The sequence below is a fragment of the Varroa destructor genome, unplaced genomic scaffold (genome assembly GCF_002443255.2).
Source record: "Varroa destructor unplaced genomic scaffold, Vdes_3.0 BEIS01000007.1, whole genome shotgun sequence".
NCBI lineage: Eukaryota > Metazoa > Arthropoda > Arachnida > Mesostigmata > Varroidae > Varroa > Varroa destructor.
The window spans coordinates 1,027,591-1,044,005 of NW_019211460.1; the positions used below are offsets into that span (position 1 = coordinate 1,027,591).

A 16,415-nucleotide genomic window follows, 5' to 3' on the forward strand; every position below is an offset into this window, starting at 1 on the left:
AACATCAATACGAGGTTAGAGCGAGAATTTTAAATTAGATTTTCTAAATTAAATTGCCGACTGGCAAAGGCAGAGTTTTTTTGTCGACGTGACACCGGAATCTCAACTCATCGTTATGACGTCCATGGATTCGGAGAACGAGTACTGCATAGGTTAATTAGGTTTGTTCGCTGTTTTGAAAAAAGCAAATAGATCAATAATTTAATATCTGAGCGTATTGAGCACACTGATGCGCTGCAGTGGAAAGATTTTTAATTGGGAAGAGAATCAAAGAAAATTTTGACACCTACTTTAAAAAGAATTGCCCGGGATCTCTGATCCGTTGTTCATCGTATCACGTGCCACTGCTTTCGCTGACTTTTTCCTTAAATCATTGAAACCTGTGTAAATAGTACCCTGTCATATGTCCAGCATAATGATGATAGAGCAAATCCCACCATAATATTCTACCTTTAATATCTGTTTTAGGATTATTTCGTTTATTAGCATTAAACTAGGACGGGTGTAGAGTTTTTGCCGTCGGCTGGGATCTCTGACTTCGAGAGCTAACAGTCCCATGCCGGCTCATTGCTAGAATCAATTAGTAGTGAGCAAGGCCCTTTACTACGGGGCTATAATATAGGGTATCTAGCCGTTGTATTTAGGCAATTTGACTTCGTTTTGTCCGAAACGAGTTAAAGACAGACAGCAGTTTACCAGGGTAGTTTTTATCTAGATTCACAGCATATCTAATAGATATGTTAGACATGCCGTCGTTCACAACGTTTCAGCACGAGCTGTTCTGCCTTTTAGTTGGGGGCGCAGAATCTATTGAGCTTCACCAATACAGAAACCTTGCGCCTATTAGTATTATTGTTCAGACGCCCTGCAGAGTATCTCCGGTTCACTTGAGAAGGAGCGGTAAGTTATGATCGGATTAAAAAAGCACTAGCTCGGTCGTTCTTCTGTAACAAAGAAACTCTTCTATACGTGATTTTCCTATGGATGAGGAAAAGGTGTATATTAGCGTTAGAGTAAATTGAGGTACGACCATAATTGCTTTTTTCGATATCACGCCTAAAAAGAATAAGATGCTTAGGTATTCAGCCGTCATTATCATATATTAGAGTCGAGGGTCCTTTTCGTCTAAGATGTTTTGTTGGTAATTTGGGAAAAAATGTGATTTTATATAACCCGTTGGCATGGACTCGTACGGTTGTCACCCGATCGTACAGGTGCCGTAATAAATGACGTAAAAAATCACAGATTTGGCATGAGATATTTCTTGGCTGAAATCTCTGTAATCCGAAAATACATTCATAATTTCGGATTACAGACAGATTTCAAACTTTTCAATTTTAATCAAAGCGTTTTATTGTGTTTAAGAGACCTTCCGACTTCGTCATGTTTGATAGCTTGACCTGTTATTTATAATAAAAAGCTTATGTGAATTCGGTTCGTTGTAAGTGCGCGTAAATATGAAAGAACGGTATTAACGATTAACGTTATATATTAAAATAGAAAATATCAAATTTCTCAACTTCTACCTGATTTCGCTGGAATACTGCCTATAAGCTCGTAGCAAACAGGGGACGTTTGGTGAAATCATAAATGTTTATCATAAATGTTTGTGTTTGTAAAGGTTTGTCATAAATGACAATACATTAGTCATCAAGTTGTTCGACCAGATTAGATAACGGTTGTTTAGGGTTATACAGTACATCATATCTGACGTCGAAAACCCTGATTTTTTGTCTTAGCGCTCTCCTTGGACATTTTGAAAATTTCCCGCCTTTATAGTGTGCCCATTTTGCTCCGTTTCTATAAATGGACTGGTGATTCATGGTACACAGAACTGCATTACCGGGCTAATGTTGACTATATTAAAGTGGATCGTGTACTTGCAGTAAATCGTGCTCTATTTAGACGAAACCCAGCAGGTCGCAAGAAGGCACATTTTCGTTTAGCCTCATGGTAATTACAAACAGAACTTATTACGATGCTGAATGTTCATCTATTACGCTGATAAATAAGTTTTCGGCATTAGGAAACAATGATATCCTTATGTGTATGCTGTTTTGTTTTTGATTTTCCGTTGAAGTTACGTGTTGCTCTACGGAGCGCAACTTTCCTTTCGGAAAAACACGTTCAGCATAATCGGGTACTACCATCCGGTTGTAAAATTTCACTTGATGCCACTACACCTTAGAAAGTATGGCTACTTTAACAAACCATTTTTAACTTTATTTTTTTTTCTACTACTGAAAAGCTACTGGAAAAACAACATGTTTTTGCATCGGCAGTTTTTATTATTGGCTGATCTACTAGTCGCATAATAAATTCAGCGCATTCCATAGGCTTAATTTCACTTTCGAAACGGCTAGAGGGACACGAATAGATCTAAGAAGTGTGTTTTTTAGGTCACTTTTCTGCAGGCCACCGATTTGAATGCCATCGTGTTTACTGTCATTGCATATCACCGTGTACAATGGCTCATGAGGAAACGTTTTCTGAACGTTCATCGGCATCTTTCTTTACTGAACGATGAGGTTCCTATGCTAAAACGATTCCGCGCATGTATGTTTGTAGGGATTTCCGTTACGCACGACTGAATTAAATCCACAGAATCAACACAACGACTTTGTGCCTGCAAGCTAGGCGGTGACATTTGGCATGGCATTTTGTATCTGGTTTTTTTCAGTTCTTCGCCAAGTTAAGTTGTTGCGTAACGCTACAAAGAGAAATGCTACACAGTCACGCGATGTATAATACAGTAGAGTAATAATGACCTTCCTATATGGAAATACATTTATGTTTTTGATATAGGAATGATAAAAATGCGCAGCGGAGAACGTTTTATTCGCAAGAATATTGATATCTGAACCGAAGAGCTACGCTGCAAGTCGTCGCAGTATAAACACCTTCCCCAAGGCTCTATATCAGCCTAGGCCCTGATTGCGTTGAAACAGGCCGCCGTCAGTTATGGAATATTTTACGACGAAAGTAGACCGTAAGAGGCACCAGTTTGGTCAATGTTAGTGATGGTAATATAATAACAACAAAAACAAGTATTATAATAGTAGTAATTGGTATTATTAACCGGTAGCATCAAGAAGTCGACAACTGTATCTGTAATGCATGTGACAAACGGTTGAAAAGCCAGCTAGATCTGATACGCATTATGGCATACCGAAACGTCTATCTAGACATCATCATGTTGCTGATGCGTCCGTCCCTGTTGGTTAGCGGGCTGTCTGTAGTGATTGCATCGGTGCCGTTACAGATAACGGTTACCTGATTTTGTAATGCCTGCGTGTGAGCTTGGTCCGAACGGGTGCCTCACCTTTGCCTGATTCATGCGGCAGAGACAACACTTGCTCGGGATTGCTCCTTTCCTATTGCTGACTACGACTATAATGACGATGACGACTACGACGACGACAACGGCGACGACGAGCAGGTGTATTCAATGCACCATGCCACTATACCGGGACCTTCCCTACTCTGAGGTTCACTGACCAGCAAACAGCGTATAAAGAGGAAGCAAAAAAGAACCGGACATCGTTATTTACTATAAATGTATAGTTTCGGAGATGGAAAGGAACGAGTTCTCTCGCGATGGCAAATTCGAAGCATCTTTGTATGTCCCTATATTCGTCGGTGAGTTTATACCATGCACAGCCGTGACAGTGTGCCCGGATGTCTGTGAAAAAGTAGAACACTGGGTTACCAGCAGTTCGAGGGAGAGCTTAATAAGCTAGAAGATATCTGAGTAGTAACGACAAACACGTCAATAACAGGGCCGCTTATTGGGCAGATGGAAGCCAGAAGACAGCTATCTTTGAGAATACCTTTAGCGCTGTCATTCAACTTCTTGCAACAAAAACTCTCCGTTAAATAGAATCAGAACCTCCGATAACTCCAGATAAATATCCAGCAAAGGGTATCTTTGCTAAGTTTCCTTCATAATCTAATCTATTATGACTGAGATAATGCGCTATAGACATTAGGACAACGCAATGTTTTTTGCTGTTGCGAAAGTCTTCCATAATATTGCTAACGGTAGTTTGGCGGGGACGGATTTAAGTTCCAGGGAAGTAGTATGATAAAATGGAAAAAAAAAACTGGTTTAACGTAACTCTACATTGAGCTGTAGTAGTCAACCAAAAAAAATCACTTGTCATCTTCGAGGAATCGAACACGAAGCTGGATTTATTTCACGTGACAAAAACTAGCAAGGTATGTAAGTAATTATTTATAATGAGGCTCTTTTTACACATATGTGATAATTTACCCAAACAAGAGCTGCAATCGTTTTTATAATTTCTGAGGGTTTATGAAACCTCTATATTTGCTACGGTTTGAGTTTTACGTCCGATGTCGCCGTCACACGTTCTATCAGAAGGTTAGCTCCCAGCTTTGAACGAAGCCTATCAATGCCCTGGTTCCAACCTAAGCCACAACGCGTCGCTAAGATTAGCGGAAAATACGTCACCCACTAGGCGATTAGGGGGACAGTTTTACAAATCCTATACGGTTTCTAATTACCATTTAGACCTTTGCTCGATTTGGTGACAAGTTCACATAACTGTACACCTTGTAGAAAAGGTTTTCATTTACTATCTTCTAGAAGTTTTTTCTTTGCGATTTTTACTTGTGGCGTGGGTGCCAAAAAGTAAACGTTAGACTAGGCTTTTTTTGTTAATTGAGCTGAGATATAGTTTATAGAGTGTAAGAACATTTAATTTGTCTACGTGCATATGATATATGCTATACTAGAGTACGCACTTTAAGTAGCAAAAAAAAAAATAAACCAATTAGTTTTTCATATATATCTAAAACTAACCGAAATGCTAGCTTCAGGCTCATGTTAAACGTTTATCTGCCTCAGACTGTGTCATGTAATTCGTTTCTACGAAGTACCTAGAACTGGCAGCTTATTGCAGAGCGGTGGCATATTATTTCTCTCGGAACAAAGGAAATCATAAGGTACTAAAAAATGACTATTTTATGAATGACCAAAGGCGTAGTAACGCCGAGCTAGCACACGAAACGAAATTTCGTCGTAAGTAGGTTATTGTAGAATGAAAAACTGTTGTATGAATAGAACGAGCGAGTTCTCAGACAGCGCTAAACACCTTGCGGTAACGTGCACTGTTTCGAAAATTTCGGCATTAAAACAAACTATCCATCTCGGTGCATATATGAACTATGTAATCTCATAGATACTCAATACAGATTCGTCGGCATATCTATAGAGGGATTGAGGAAGATGCGCGTCGAATAGTTTCGTTATCTAAAATTTACTGGGCATGGAACAACGCAACATATCGTTTTTTCGCGTAATATATAACCATTCCTAAAAACTGAAATAGAAAAATACACATTATATAGAGACACAAAAAAGATTCTTTACGACTAATCTCTAAAAGCCTTTCTATATAGTAAACATTTGTGCAATTCGGCGAAAGTGAACGAGCTGAAACAAAAATACTATTCGAAAACGCTAGTTAATTCTTCGTTGAACAAAAATGAGTAAAGTCGCCTTTAAATTGGAGTAAACCGCTAAGAAAAAAGTACATTATAATAATTAAAGGTTATTCATTAGATTACGAGTGAAGCAAATTATCCCGCTAGGGTTACTAGTTTTTACATTTACTCGATTAGAATACGACAATGTTAGACTGAGTTCTGTTGGCGCTTACAGAAGAGGAGGGCAGCCATATCAGCCGGTATCGCTGATTAGAAACTATTGTGGGTCGGCACTATCCCTCAAGCTGTCTGTTCGCTAGCCAGAGGAGTGATGTACGCATTATGCCTTTCCGTTATGATATAACCGAAGCACAGTGGATTGTACGCATGTTTTCAGAGCTATCGCGCACTTGTACGCAAAGGGGCATCTGTTCTATGAAGTGTTTCAAAAACCGCTTCTGTAAATTAATGGAATCGTTCTGCCGTCTTGATGGCAAGGCATAGGAATTGCGATAAACCAGCCCAATAAAGAAACATCTTCGAGATATGGTTCATGTCAACTTCATTGTTAAAATTTGCACTCAACTTAGATAAATACTTCTTCACATATTGAACGGGTACGATCGTACATATTCCACACGATTTGTCCCCCTACCAAACGAAACGATAATAGCTAGCACCGATCAGCTCGTCCTATCATTTCTCGTAAATATTAATTACTGTTTGCGTGGTCCATCGGTCGCCTCGTATAAGGTATATTTGTGTCATTTAATCAAAATGCTTGAATATATTTAGGCAGTCATTGGTCTATTGTGCATAATGATACTAATGATAATGAAGATGAATAGTAAAAGTTCAATAATCTAACTTGATACGTTTAACATTGACTGAGACGATCTTATTGGCATCCCAGTTCAAGAACAAGGAGCAAATAACTGAGCCAGAAAAAATTTACTAGAAATCTCCATAGGGGAGCGCCTCCCGCGGCATGAATGATGTTTACCTTTAGAGGTCGACCCCTCGAGGAAGAAGGGTCGTTATTTTGACGAACAGTTGCTGTTGTTTCCCGTGGCCAAACTGGAAGTTTGGATGAAATTAGGAACGTCAACGCGTGGAAATGGCATGTTCATCAAACAGGAGTCACTTTCCGCAGTTTTGATAGCGACTCAGATAACCTATTCGAGCAGAATCTGCGGACCGTATTAATTATTACTGACTAGAATTCAACCCAATTAATCATGGCGAATGGCTGTAAATGTTAACGTCCTATGAGACGCATAGTAAATCATGCGAAATAGTGGGCGGTATATTATCTTAAAAGTGTACTTCATGTCATCTATTTCTCATTATAGGTCTGGCCGTATTTTTGCACCTTAACTTCTTCTAGACTCTCATATCGCCTAAATATTCCTAGGATCATCTTAAGTAAATCACCGCTTTTAAAGCAGAGCCGCTCCTATTACAGTCAACATTAAATTGCTGATTGACTATGGACTGCAGCTGAAGTGTTTTGAAAATGGGTGCGGGGCAGAAAATTAGACACGACAAGTAAACATTGTATTCTCAGAAGATAGGCAACTATCAAACAAGAATATCGTTAACCAAATTTCAAAGGATGGTCAAAATTTGACGTGTATTTTACGCTGGGGCATGTAGTGATCAAATTTTGTTACGCGTTCGTTTGCAATATAATAGTTTTCAATGTAACATGATTAAGTGCTCTAACAAGACTAAGGGTTAGTTCGTTTTGCTCAAACATACAACACGCCAGAAGCATGTCATTACTCTTAACCAGTAAAATAACGACGTCTTCTTTACAGGTAAATTAAGTATATTTATAAAGCGTTTCCCTCATTTTGCTGGTGTCCGGGCCATACGTCTGTGACAATTAGATCCTAGGTCAATCAGAGGCACACACGCCGCTTTCCCCTATACCGTGGCCCAGCTGGGTTCGCGCAACCGGCGTCTATGAAGACCAAATCCTTATCACCAGATGCAGAGCACCAGACTTTCTCGCTTGCTCTCATCTTCTTTCATTGTTCGTCTTCACGTGTCGATCCGCTGCTTCGTCAGTCATCGTTGTCTCCTCGCCATTCTGTTGCACCGAGTTGCTTAGCGCTGATGGCCGGTTGTCTGTGAACTGTCGGAAGAGAGGAGGAACAAACTTCACGCGCGAATTTTTCCAACCTCCTCCCGACACGATGATAATAGAGCCGTGGTTGAACGATCGTTCGATGTTCGACATACGCTCCACTTCTCCAGGCCTGACTTCTGCCTATTTAAAGGCGGCAGCTAGGGCCTCGAGCCCAGAGTCTGCTTTGTGTTACCGGGGGTGTAACGATCGCACTCCTTTGAACAACGAGGAAGCGTCCTTGAAGATGACTCGGATCGCACTCCTTGCCATTCTGACAGCGACTACGACTGCTGTGCCACTCTATCAAGGCTTTTTGGCCTACCAGACGATGCAACCCGCCCATCAGAATAGCGGTGAAGACGGTTACGTTGTGCCGGTCCGCTTTGAAGTGAAGCCAGAGGATGTTTCTCATGGAGTCTCGGGCTTCCTCCACCATAATGTGAGCCCCAACGTAGCCTGGTACTGGGTCCGCGGCCAAAAGTGGAAGTGGAATTACATCCACACAGCACTGCAGGCTGCCGGCATTCCTGGAGACTGGGCCCCGTACCCACCAAGCTGGGACGAGTCACGCTTCGGCTCAGTACCTATTACGGCAGTTCCCATTGTTGCGACAGATGGCTCGTCAGCTGAAGGCGTCCCCATGGGTTCCATGATCACTGGATCGTCGTTCACCATAAACAAGAAGAAGTAGTAAACGACTGCCTTTATATAATAAAAGCTGTTTCCGAAAATACGATGGATCAGCGTGTCCTTCACCCTGACCGCGTATTCAAGCGAGCGTTTTCATAGGTCATGTTGCGTAGCATTTTCCTGGTATTATCTTTTGTGATCTGTGGAACTGCCTAGCCAGCGCATAGTTGGAGGTTGTGTACTAAATACAACTATAGGTGACTGACATCAAAGAGAGAACCTCTCGGTAATTGCAATGGTATCAACCTTCAGCTAGATTCTCAGCCCACCCTTTGGGTATCTGTGCAGCTTATTTATATAGAGTAGCAATTTAAACAAATAGAGGCTTGTCAACAACGACAGTCGAAGTGTATCACTTTCGTGAATAAACCTCGACACTTGATTCCGAATTTGAGTGTCATTTTTAATACGAAAGACTGAAACGGCTTACGGTGCACGGGAGATCTCTAGAAAATAAATATATAAATATTAATCGTAACAATCTCTGTTTTGAATATGCTCTATGCTCTTTTTCCTAGTCCAGTATACTTGACGGCGCTTCAAAGTCCTCGTAGGAAACACTATTGTTATTTGATGACAGTATCATGTTATGCATAAAGATAAATTAACAAAAAATGAAGATCCGCATTATGAGCTGAAAAATTCAACGTCTCACTAAATGCATTAACAGCAAGCTTTGCCGTACTCATTGTTTGAGTGGCGGTAGGGGGCACCCTCACGTTGGTGCGTGCCTTACCTAATCTCAATGCTTGCCCTTTTAGGTGTGAACAGATCACCTGTTCCATTATACAATAGCCTATTGTGTCTGCCACCAGGCTAAACACCGGTCAGAGCTGCTGCTGCCTCAGCAACCGTTGGGATCGTGTCTGAAGACCTCATACTTTTTCATCTGGACCCGCGCCGTTCACAGATCAAGTCCTCTGGCTTTGCCTGGGTAATAGCACCCCAGCTAAGAAATCCCGTCGAAGACAAGAAGAATTCGTAATCGCAATTATTATTTTTGATTTTATTATTCGTAATAATTGTTTTTGGGATGACTCCTTATTGTAACTTGATAAGTATTCTCATCGGTTGTTATGAGCGTGGATTACTAGACGAAAGAAGTCTGAACTAAAATACAATTTAGAGATAGTCATTTAATCGCCTTTATAGCAGGGTATACGCTACCCCCCTACCCCAGAAACTTTACCTAGATTATAACAATATATATTGCGTACGTTGCGATACGTTCCACTACAAGGCACTGGACAGAAAAAACGCCAGAGACACGGAAGCTGTAACTGAACTATTAATTGCTACTTACATTAGATCTATGCTGACCAGTTTGCAATGAACTCAGGTGACTATTCTGTTTTATGCGTTGTATTCCTTTAATTAAAAAAAAAATGCTACAGCTTGTCGATACCATGGGCTAAGAATTGTCGAAGCAGACGGTAATTTCTGTGCTAGTGGCGATCATTTATGATTTTTGAAAGCAACCGATTTATGCATGATTTCATGAGATGACTGTTGTCTACGAAGACCAAGCTCTCGTACTTCGGCCTACATCAAAATTTTATAGGTTAAGTGCATAGTATGTCTTTATCATATGTTTTTTTTTTTGTTTATCACGCTAAGTAAAAACTTTTGTCTTTTTATTCTAAAATTGGCTTATTGGATTGCCTTATCGGGTGCCTGGCTCGTGGAATACCTAAATGTTAATTATTTTCTATCAATTACGCCTTAACTTCTAATCTTAGGAGAAACAGATCTCCGATTATAGATTATATATCTACAATAAAATTATAATATCCTAGGAAATTAAAAAATTACTTTTTTGAATTATTATACATGGGTTCGATACTGTTAATGATATGCCGTTTATTACTACTACATGTTTACTATATTCTGTTTTTCATTGTTTCGATTTGTGTATATCCTAAGGATGCGTGTTATTGTTGTTTACGGTAACTAGCTAGGAATACGCCAACTGCATCGCATTTTTTTTTGCTAATGCTATTTGTGTATTCAAAATATACTAAATATTTTGTCAATGTTTGTTAACAAACTCGAAAATAATAGGTATATAAACTAAAGTTTAGAGATAAATGTAGGAAACCGTTTCGTTTGTGAAATACTCACACTCAAATGAGTTTTTACATTTAAGTAGTGTTATTAGATCTATCATAGCATGTCTGCGTTCTGTATTTCATACAGTTAAAGAAATATCTAGTTAAGTTCTACTAGTGCAACGCATTTTTGAGTTGAAGTCTCACACCCTCGATGAAGGTCATTGGGATAGGAGGTCCTGTCATTATCTCAGTTGAATGCCCTGGGCGGTGAATTACGACTGAAAGCGTCGTTAGTAGGTTTTATGCGCGCGGTTGCCCACCGTCGAGAGTAGCAGCAGCAGCAGCAGCAGCTGCCATCTTGCCCCCTCCCTCCACCTTCTTTTCGTTCGGCACAAACGACTAGGTAGGCTCGAGCTATTGCGGGTTTGGGGCTTGAATCCGGTGCCGCTCATAACAAGGTGTAGCTGAGCAGTCTAGCCTTTCTTATGCTTTAGTTGGTCCTAGTTGTTCCCTGCTGTTGAGAACGGTGTGGCTACGTTCGATGGTGTTTGTGCATAGGATTATCCAATCTGGAGTGCGAGATAACATCCCCATTCAGAAAAATTGACCAACACAAAATATATGTCGGTTTCAACCCCGTGGATTGCACAGATACCCCGCTACGTGATCGTGCGACCAGCACAGAGGAGCGTACTTACTATATAGATCTGGAGACGCAGCCTATTGCAATATGGTCCGATTAACACAGTTTTTCTGCGCTAAAACGAAGTCGCGCGGAAGCCAAGATACGGATTTTGTGTTCGATTACACATCAGCGTTCGACTTTAAATCGGCGCACACGTTTAACACCGACAAAAAACATAAGACGGTATTCAAGTATCACGACCGCGATTATATCGTCGACATAACAGGTAGGTGGGCGTCCAGTAGGTTTTTTTGATATTGTTAGGTAGTCTATAAAATATAATGAATTATTGTTTACTAAGTGAACCCGTCTGCAAAGGTAAACACTGCTCAAATTATGTAATCAATTTTGTTTATACAATATGCTAACTTCATTTCGCCATTAGTCTCAATCTAGATTCACTCTCAACCAATTTGGGGCTATACCACCTTCGCCCAAAGTGGCGGCCCAACAAATAATCATCAAAAACCCGATGCACCTGAAAAAGTTTTGCGGTGTAAGCAGAAATGAAGAAGACTTTGTCAAATGTAAATCGAAAATTTGCATACTTCATAATCAAGTAACACATAAACACATGTGTGTTTGAAAAACAAACTGTTTCTATGTGCCAGTACGTTATATGTGCCACTCTTAATGTGCATCGTCAAGCCAGTCGTTCAAAATCAATGTAGCCTATTAATCATTAGGTATGTTTCATAACAATCAAATGTAACGTAGTAAAGATATACACACCAGGTAGGTTGCACTTTTTCTCTTAAACTAAGCGTTTGTAGAGGTTGTTACCATAGGGATTCCCCTTTCCAGTATGACCAGACAAGGATCATTAATCCTTTTTGAATGAGCCCACCAATTTAGAAGTAATTGTTTCTTTTCACCGGGATTGTGTCCTGGGATGACCGGGGCTCAAACCCTCGTCGGTGTCAGAATGTGAGCAGGAGCCGTGGCAGAGCGCTGTTTTCCGCGCGATTGTCACTGTCCTTTGCTACGTCGTACTGGTCGCTACGTTTCCGCTAACGGGATGGCTTTGCGTTAAGGTAAGCTCGCTTTGTTGTCGCATAGTGTCTATTCCAATACATAACTCCTATTTGTTATAAAATACATGACTTAGATGAGTCATGGATGTAGCATTGTTATTGTTATTGTTCGTTCGAAATCAGCTACGAAATGGACAGATGTGAATATTATATTCAATGTAATTATTCTTAGCTTAGATTTTCGTAGCTCTTCTCAAACATAAATTTAGTTTATAACATTTGGACATTTAATTAACTCGACTTATTTTTTTTTATTACTTTCCATTTTTTCACTTTTTTTTTGTTGGTTGTTCTGTTGATGAAACTTCCAGAGTGCATGCAAGTGACAGTATCTATTTGGTAAATTTTTGAAATAAAATAAAATTAGCTTCATAAATAATGTAGGCAGTCGTTTTCAGTTAGATTGCTTGATACGTGTTCATTTTACTTGTTTTTTGGAGCTTTTCCGCGGGACATCCGGCCGTCCATCCGTTTCGGGTCGCCCGTGCCAATGATTACTAGCGCGAATCAATAATAGAAGGACCCCCGTAAATACGTCGCATTGCCAAAATAGCGTAGGCAGTTCTGCTTACATTAGATGACGGCGACTATAACAGCAATCTAACTGATTACCATTATCTCTGATCTAAGTCACCTCACTACGAAATTATGATTTGATCATTTTTTTGTCTTCAGCGAGTGACATCTTTGGAGCGCATGGCGATATTCCGTTTGGGAAAACTCATGCCAGTCCAGGGACCTGGTAAGTGCTTTTCTGGTCTATGGATTCAACTATAGCAAGGAAGACCCTAAAAATATATTAAAAAAATCTGGTGGACTTCGAAAATGAGTCATTTTTGAGCTAGTTGGGCTGGAATTATGATTTCTTAGTAGGTGCTAGAGGTGCTCTGTCTGATTCTTATAGTTGTTGCAGCGCTCTGGCAACATGTGGATAGCCATATTTCTACCATTCGCGTTTCCACGTGTAATTAATCTATCTATGGCTTCTCGAAGTAAATCGATACTGGAATGTGTTTGCCCATCTCTTTAGGGCAATTGGTGGCAAGCATCGAAAGCTTCGTAATCACTGGAACCTTCTCGACTCAGTTTCTCTCCAGGATGATGCCGCTCTTTTGCCTGGTCCCTTTTTATTCCACCTTTTCAGTATTCGGTCATAATTCTGTGACCCGTTACATGTGACAGCCAATTTTGCCGACGAAGTACTTAAGATTAAAGCGTCCTCGACTGTGGCGATGCGTTCTTGTTTCTCGAGTTTTTAGATTTGGCTAGCTGCTCGCTGGTCTTCAACACTCCAATCCTGATTGTGCCTTTGTTTAAAATTTTGTTGCCTAATGTCTACACCAATGTTAGATGAATTTCCATAGCACCACCGTCTCCGCGGAACAAAGGCTCGACTACTAAGCGTTGATTTTCGAGACTATTTTTTTCTGAAACCAAGTAAACCCAACCGATATTCATCCGCTAGTTTTTAGGAGACTGGTGTGGTCACTAGCCGCACCTCGTCTGCTAGCGGAGCCACATAGTTAAAAAATTATTCAATTTTAAAGTCCGCCGGATTTGTTTGTGATACTCTAATGACAATATCTTGTCAGTTTGCTGCAAAACCTGTACTAAGGCGTACGTTTCTAGTATTATTGAAGATCTAGGTGCATACATTTGTGCATTCTACATGATTCTTTCTACATCCTTTTATGCGTCGTGCCGATGTTATGGCGTAGCCAGCCATTTGTATAACATAAGGCTTTCAAGATGCAGCTGCAAGGTACTATTCTATTTTGTTATTCCTTTAGGCAATAAACGTAAAGGTGACTGTTGTTGGACTTTGTTGATAAGGAGGGGGGCCGTCCAATATTTGAAAATATTATACAGATCGATCGAGGATTTCATGTTGGGAACGCACTCGTGCATAATTGTTTGATCTCGGAATCCTGTAAGTGTAGCAAGTTTATGAACTGTTGAAAAATATTTAAACCGTATGATTCTTTATTATCTTTCTTATCCTCAGGAATCGTCATCGTGTTTCCCGGCGTAGATAATCATCGTAAAATAGATTTGCGACCACGAACGATCGAGATTGAGCCCCGACAGGTTGGTAGAGTAAGAAGTATGTTCAGTTGCGTTTATTATTACAGAGGGTCGAGAAGAGGTAACACATATGCTTATCTTTGTCGATAATTTCTTGAACTTCTATGCTGTATCACTGCTATCCGAAAACAAAGTGTTCTGATGAATCAGAAAAAGGCTGGCTGTCAACTTGGCTTAGTAATATTTATTTCCCCTGTCGTGGCTATGTACGAGATCGAGTAATAATAGTCATGATAATAAACAGAAGAGATAGTAATAATTATCGCTTCAGCATGTAAGTACGTTTAACATATATGTACGATTGTTATTATTGTGTGGTGTTTCATATATGATTGTTATCATAGATACTATTGGGCGATGGGGCCGTGGTTGAGCTATCGTGCTCTTTGGCCTGTCAGGTGGTCAACTCGGTCCAGTACGTGACGCGTGTCCGCGAAGTTGACGCTACTATTCGGCTGCTTTGTCAACATTGTCTTTCGTCGGTTGTGTGTATCGCCGAACAAGAAGACCTTGAGAGACGCAAAGAAAGCCTGGAATCTTCTTTACTCGTAGGTTACAGAAGTTCTTGTTTTTTACCCATTGGTGGACATCATTCTGTCTGAGATCACTTCATAGCTATTCAAAGAGGCTATTTTAAAATGGATGCAAACATATATAGTGTATGCTATACTTATTTAAAAAAGCTTGAGGTCACTATGCGCTCAAAGATTTGTCCTAGATCGATGGTAGGTTTCCCATGATGTTTAGCTGTTCCTTAAAAATAAATCGGCTAATGTTACAAAGAGGAGATGAATGGGACAGGAGTCTTGAGTTTTTTTTTAGATTGCTTTATTAGGACCAGTAATTGGAATTGATAAAACCCATGAATTCCGCTAGTAGACGGGAACTAATATCTATGGGCATCTCATGCGCCTGCTCACTTGAATTGGAAGTTTCAAATTGTCGTTCTTCTATTCCAACATGCGTGGTTGCTAACAATTAGCTAAGACTTAAGGAACCGTCACGACAACAAGCGACTGGTTAACGTAAATTCATTCACGACTGCCATAACTGTAGCTCTAGTAACCATTCGAACATAAATAATCAGATCTGCTGGCAAAGTTTTAGACATGGTCAACATCGTTCAAAATTCAAGTTAGTTGATGTATCACAGAGTAGAAGAATTTACTTGATCATTTTGTTGCTGTTGTTGTTGTGCTCTTATTGATATCTTTGTAGACAAAGCTGAATGACAGTATCATCCCGTGGGGTCTCGAGGTGATCAGGGTGACCATGTAAGTATCTATGTTAGTGTCGAATGTAGCGTAATGTGCTGCAGAAGTTACAACAGCCGCGTATCGACCAAGAAGTAATAGTTTCATTTGAGATCATCATTTGTCTATCTGTACTACTAAAAATTTGTCTTCGTTTGCCTGCCTTTTTGTCGGACCTGAACGATCCGCTGAATTGGGTTGGCCTGATTTTTGTGGGTTGCTAAAGTTTCGTCTTAAGACGGCCTGCGCAGAAAGTGGAGCCGTCCGGTCAGATAATTTTCAACCTAGAGGGACAAACCATTTTGATTTTTCTTATAGAGAACAATGTAAACTTTGTTGGTTGTGGGCCAAACGCAGACCCAAGTTTGAGAGCCAATGTTGACAAACACTGATGTGGCCGCAAGGGTCGTCCGCGCATATTTATCATGAGCGTGAAAATGATCTTACATAAACAAATGTGTTTAACGCGTGTCCGATGACCATGTGTGCAAGTTATTTCTACACAAGTAGAGTGAAACTCGAAGCTCACAGGTTGAGTCTCTAGATCTAAAAGTGATGTACGTTAAACTGTGAGGCGTTATCAGAGTAATTCAAGAGACCCCACAATATTTATTTATAGGTAGGTTAAGGTTGCAGCAATTTTTCTAGCAGTTGTGAGACAAAGATTGCCAGTTCGTCAGTTTAAAAGTCCTCGTCACGAATTCAGTGGGCATCGGTGCATGTTTTATGAACAGAGATGTAATTTTTAGAGTCATAATTTAGAATCCTTTCAAATACAACTTATTGTGTTATCTTTTTAGCCAACTGGATCAGGTGATTCGTGAAGCCGAACCCGTTAATGCTATTAGTCCGTTAGTAAAAGTGTTAAAGAGCGCGCTTGGCCTAGCAGGAGATGACTATGAGGACAAACCCTCAAAACTGCTTGGCAAAATCATTGATGGAAAATCACCAAAAGGTAATAATCACTTTATTTATTTAGTACTGTGCTTTTGTTATTAGAATTTGCCGATAGCAACAAAAGCGCACATGGTT

The 16,415-nt window shown here is 40.2% G+C and overlaps 2 protein-coding genes and 1 long non-coding RNA gene across 6 annotated transcripts in view; 2 read left to right on the top strand and 1 right to left on the bottom strand.

Annotated features, from left to right (window-relative positions):
- On the top strand, nucleotides 1–8,664 carry LOC147754172 (uncharacterized). Its single transcript, XM_086974912.1, has 2 exons — nucleotides 1–1,953; nucleotides 7,344–8,664. Exons 1-2 carry the CDS (start codon nucleotides 1,951–1,953, stop codon nucleotides 8,274–8,276), a joined length of 936 nt encoding a protein of 311 aa, XP_086831038.1. The 5' UTR covers nucleotides 1–1,950; the 3' UTR covers nucleotides 8,277–8,664.
- The window catches only part of LOC147754173 (uncharacterized), a 20,084-nt gene continuing 11,776 nt past the window's right edge, over nucleotides 8,108–16,415 (bottom strand). The window contains exon 3 of the long non-coding RNA XR_015317102.1: nucleotides 8,108–8,241. This is a non-coding gene — a long non-coding RNA (uncharacterized LOC147754173). The remainder of the gene's footprint in view (nucleotides 8,242–16,415) is intronic.
- Nucleotides 9,273–16,415, top strand: part of LOC111254887 (stomatin-like protein 1) — a 17,288-nt gene continuing 10,145 nt past the window's right edge. The window contains exons 1-7 of one of the 4 annotated variants that reach the window (XM_022816225.2): nucleotides 9,273–11,237; nucleotides 11,936–12,045; nucleotides 12,721–12,787; nucleotides 14,051–14,133; nucleotides 14,475–14,678; nucleotides 15,349–15,404; nucleotides 16,184–16,338. In XM_022816225.2, the coding sequence (XP_022671960.1) occupies nucleotides 11,057–11,237; nucleotides 11,936–12,045; nucleotides 12,721–12,787; nucleotides 14,051–14,133; nucleotides 14,475–14,678; nucleotides 15,349–15,404; nucleotides 16,184–16,338 (856 nt within the window). In that variant the 5' untranslated portion in view covers nucleotides 9,273–11,056. The remainder of the gene's footprint in view (nucleotides 11,238–11,935; nucleotides 12,046–12,720; nucleotides 12,788–14,050; nucleotides 14,134–14,474; nucleotides 14,679–15,348; nucleotides 15,405–16,183; nucleotides 16,339–16,415) is intronic. The other 3 variants (XM_022816224.2, XM_022816227.2, XM_022816226.2) reach the window with 3 other exon arrangements.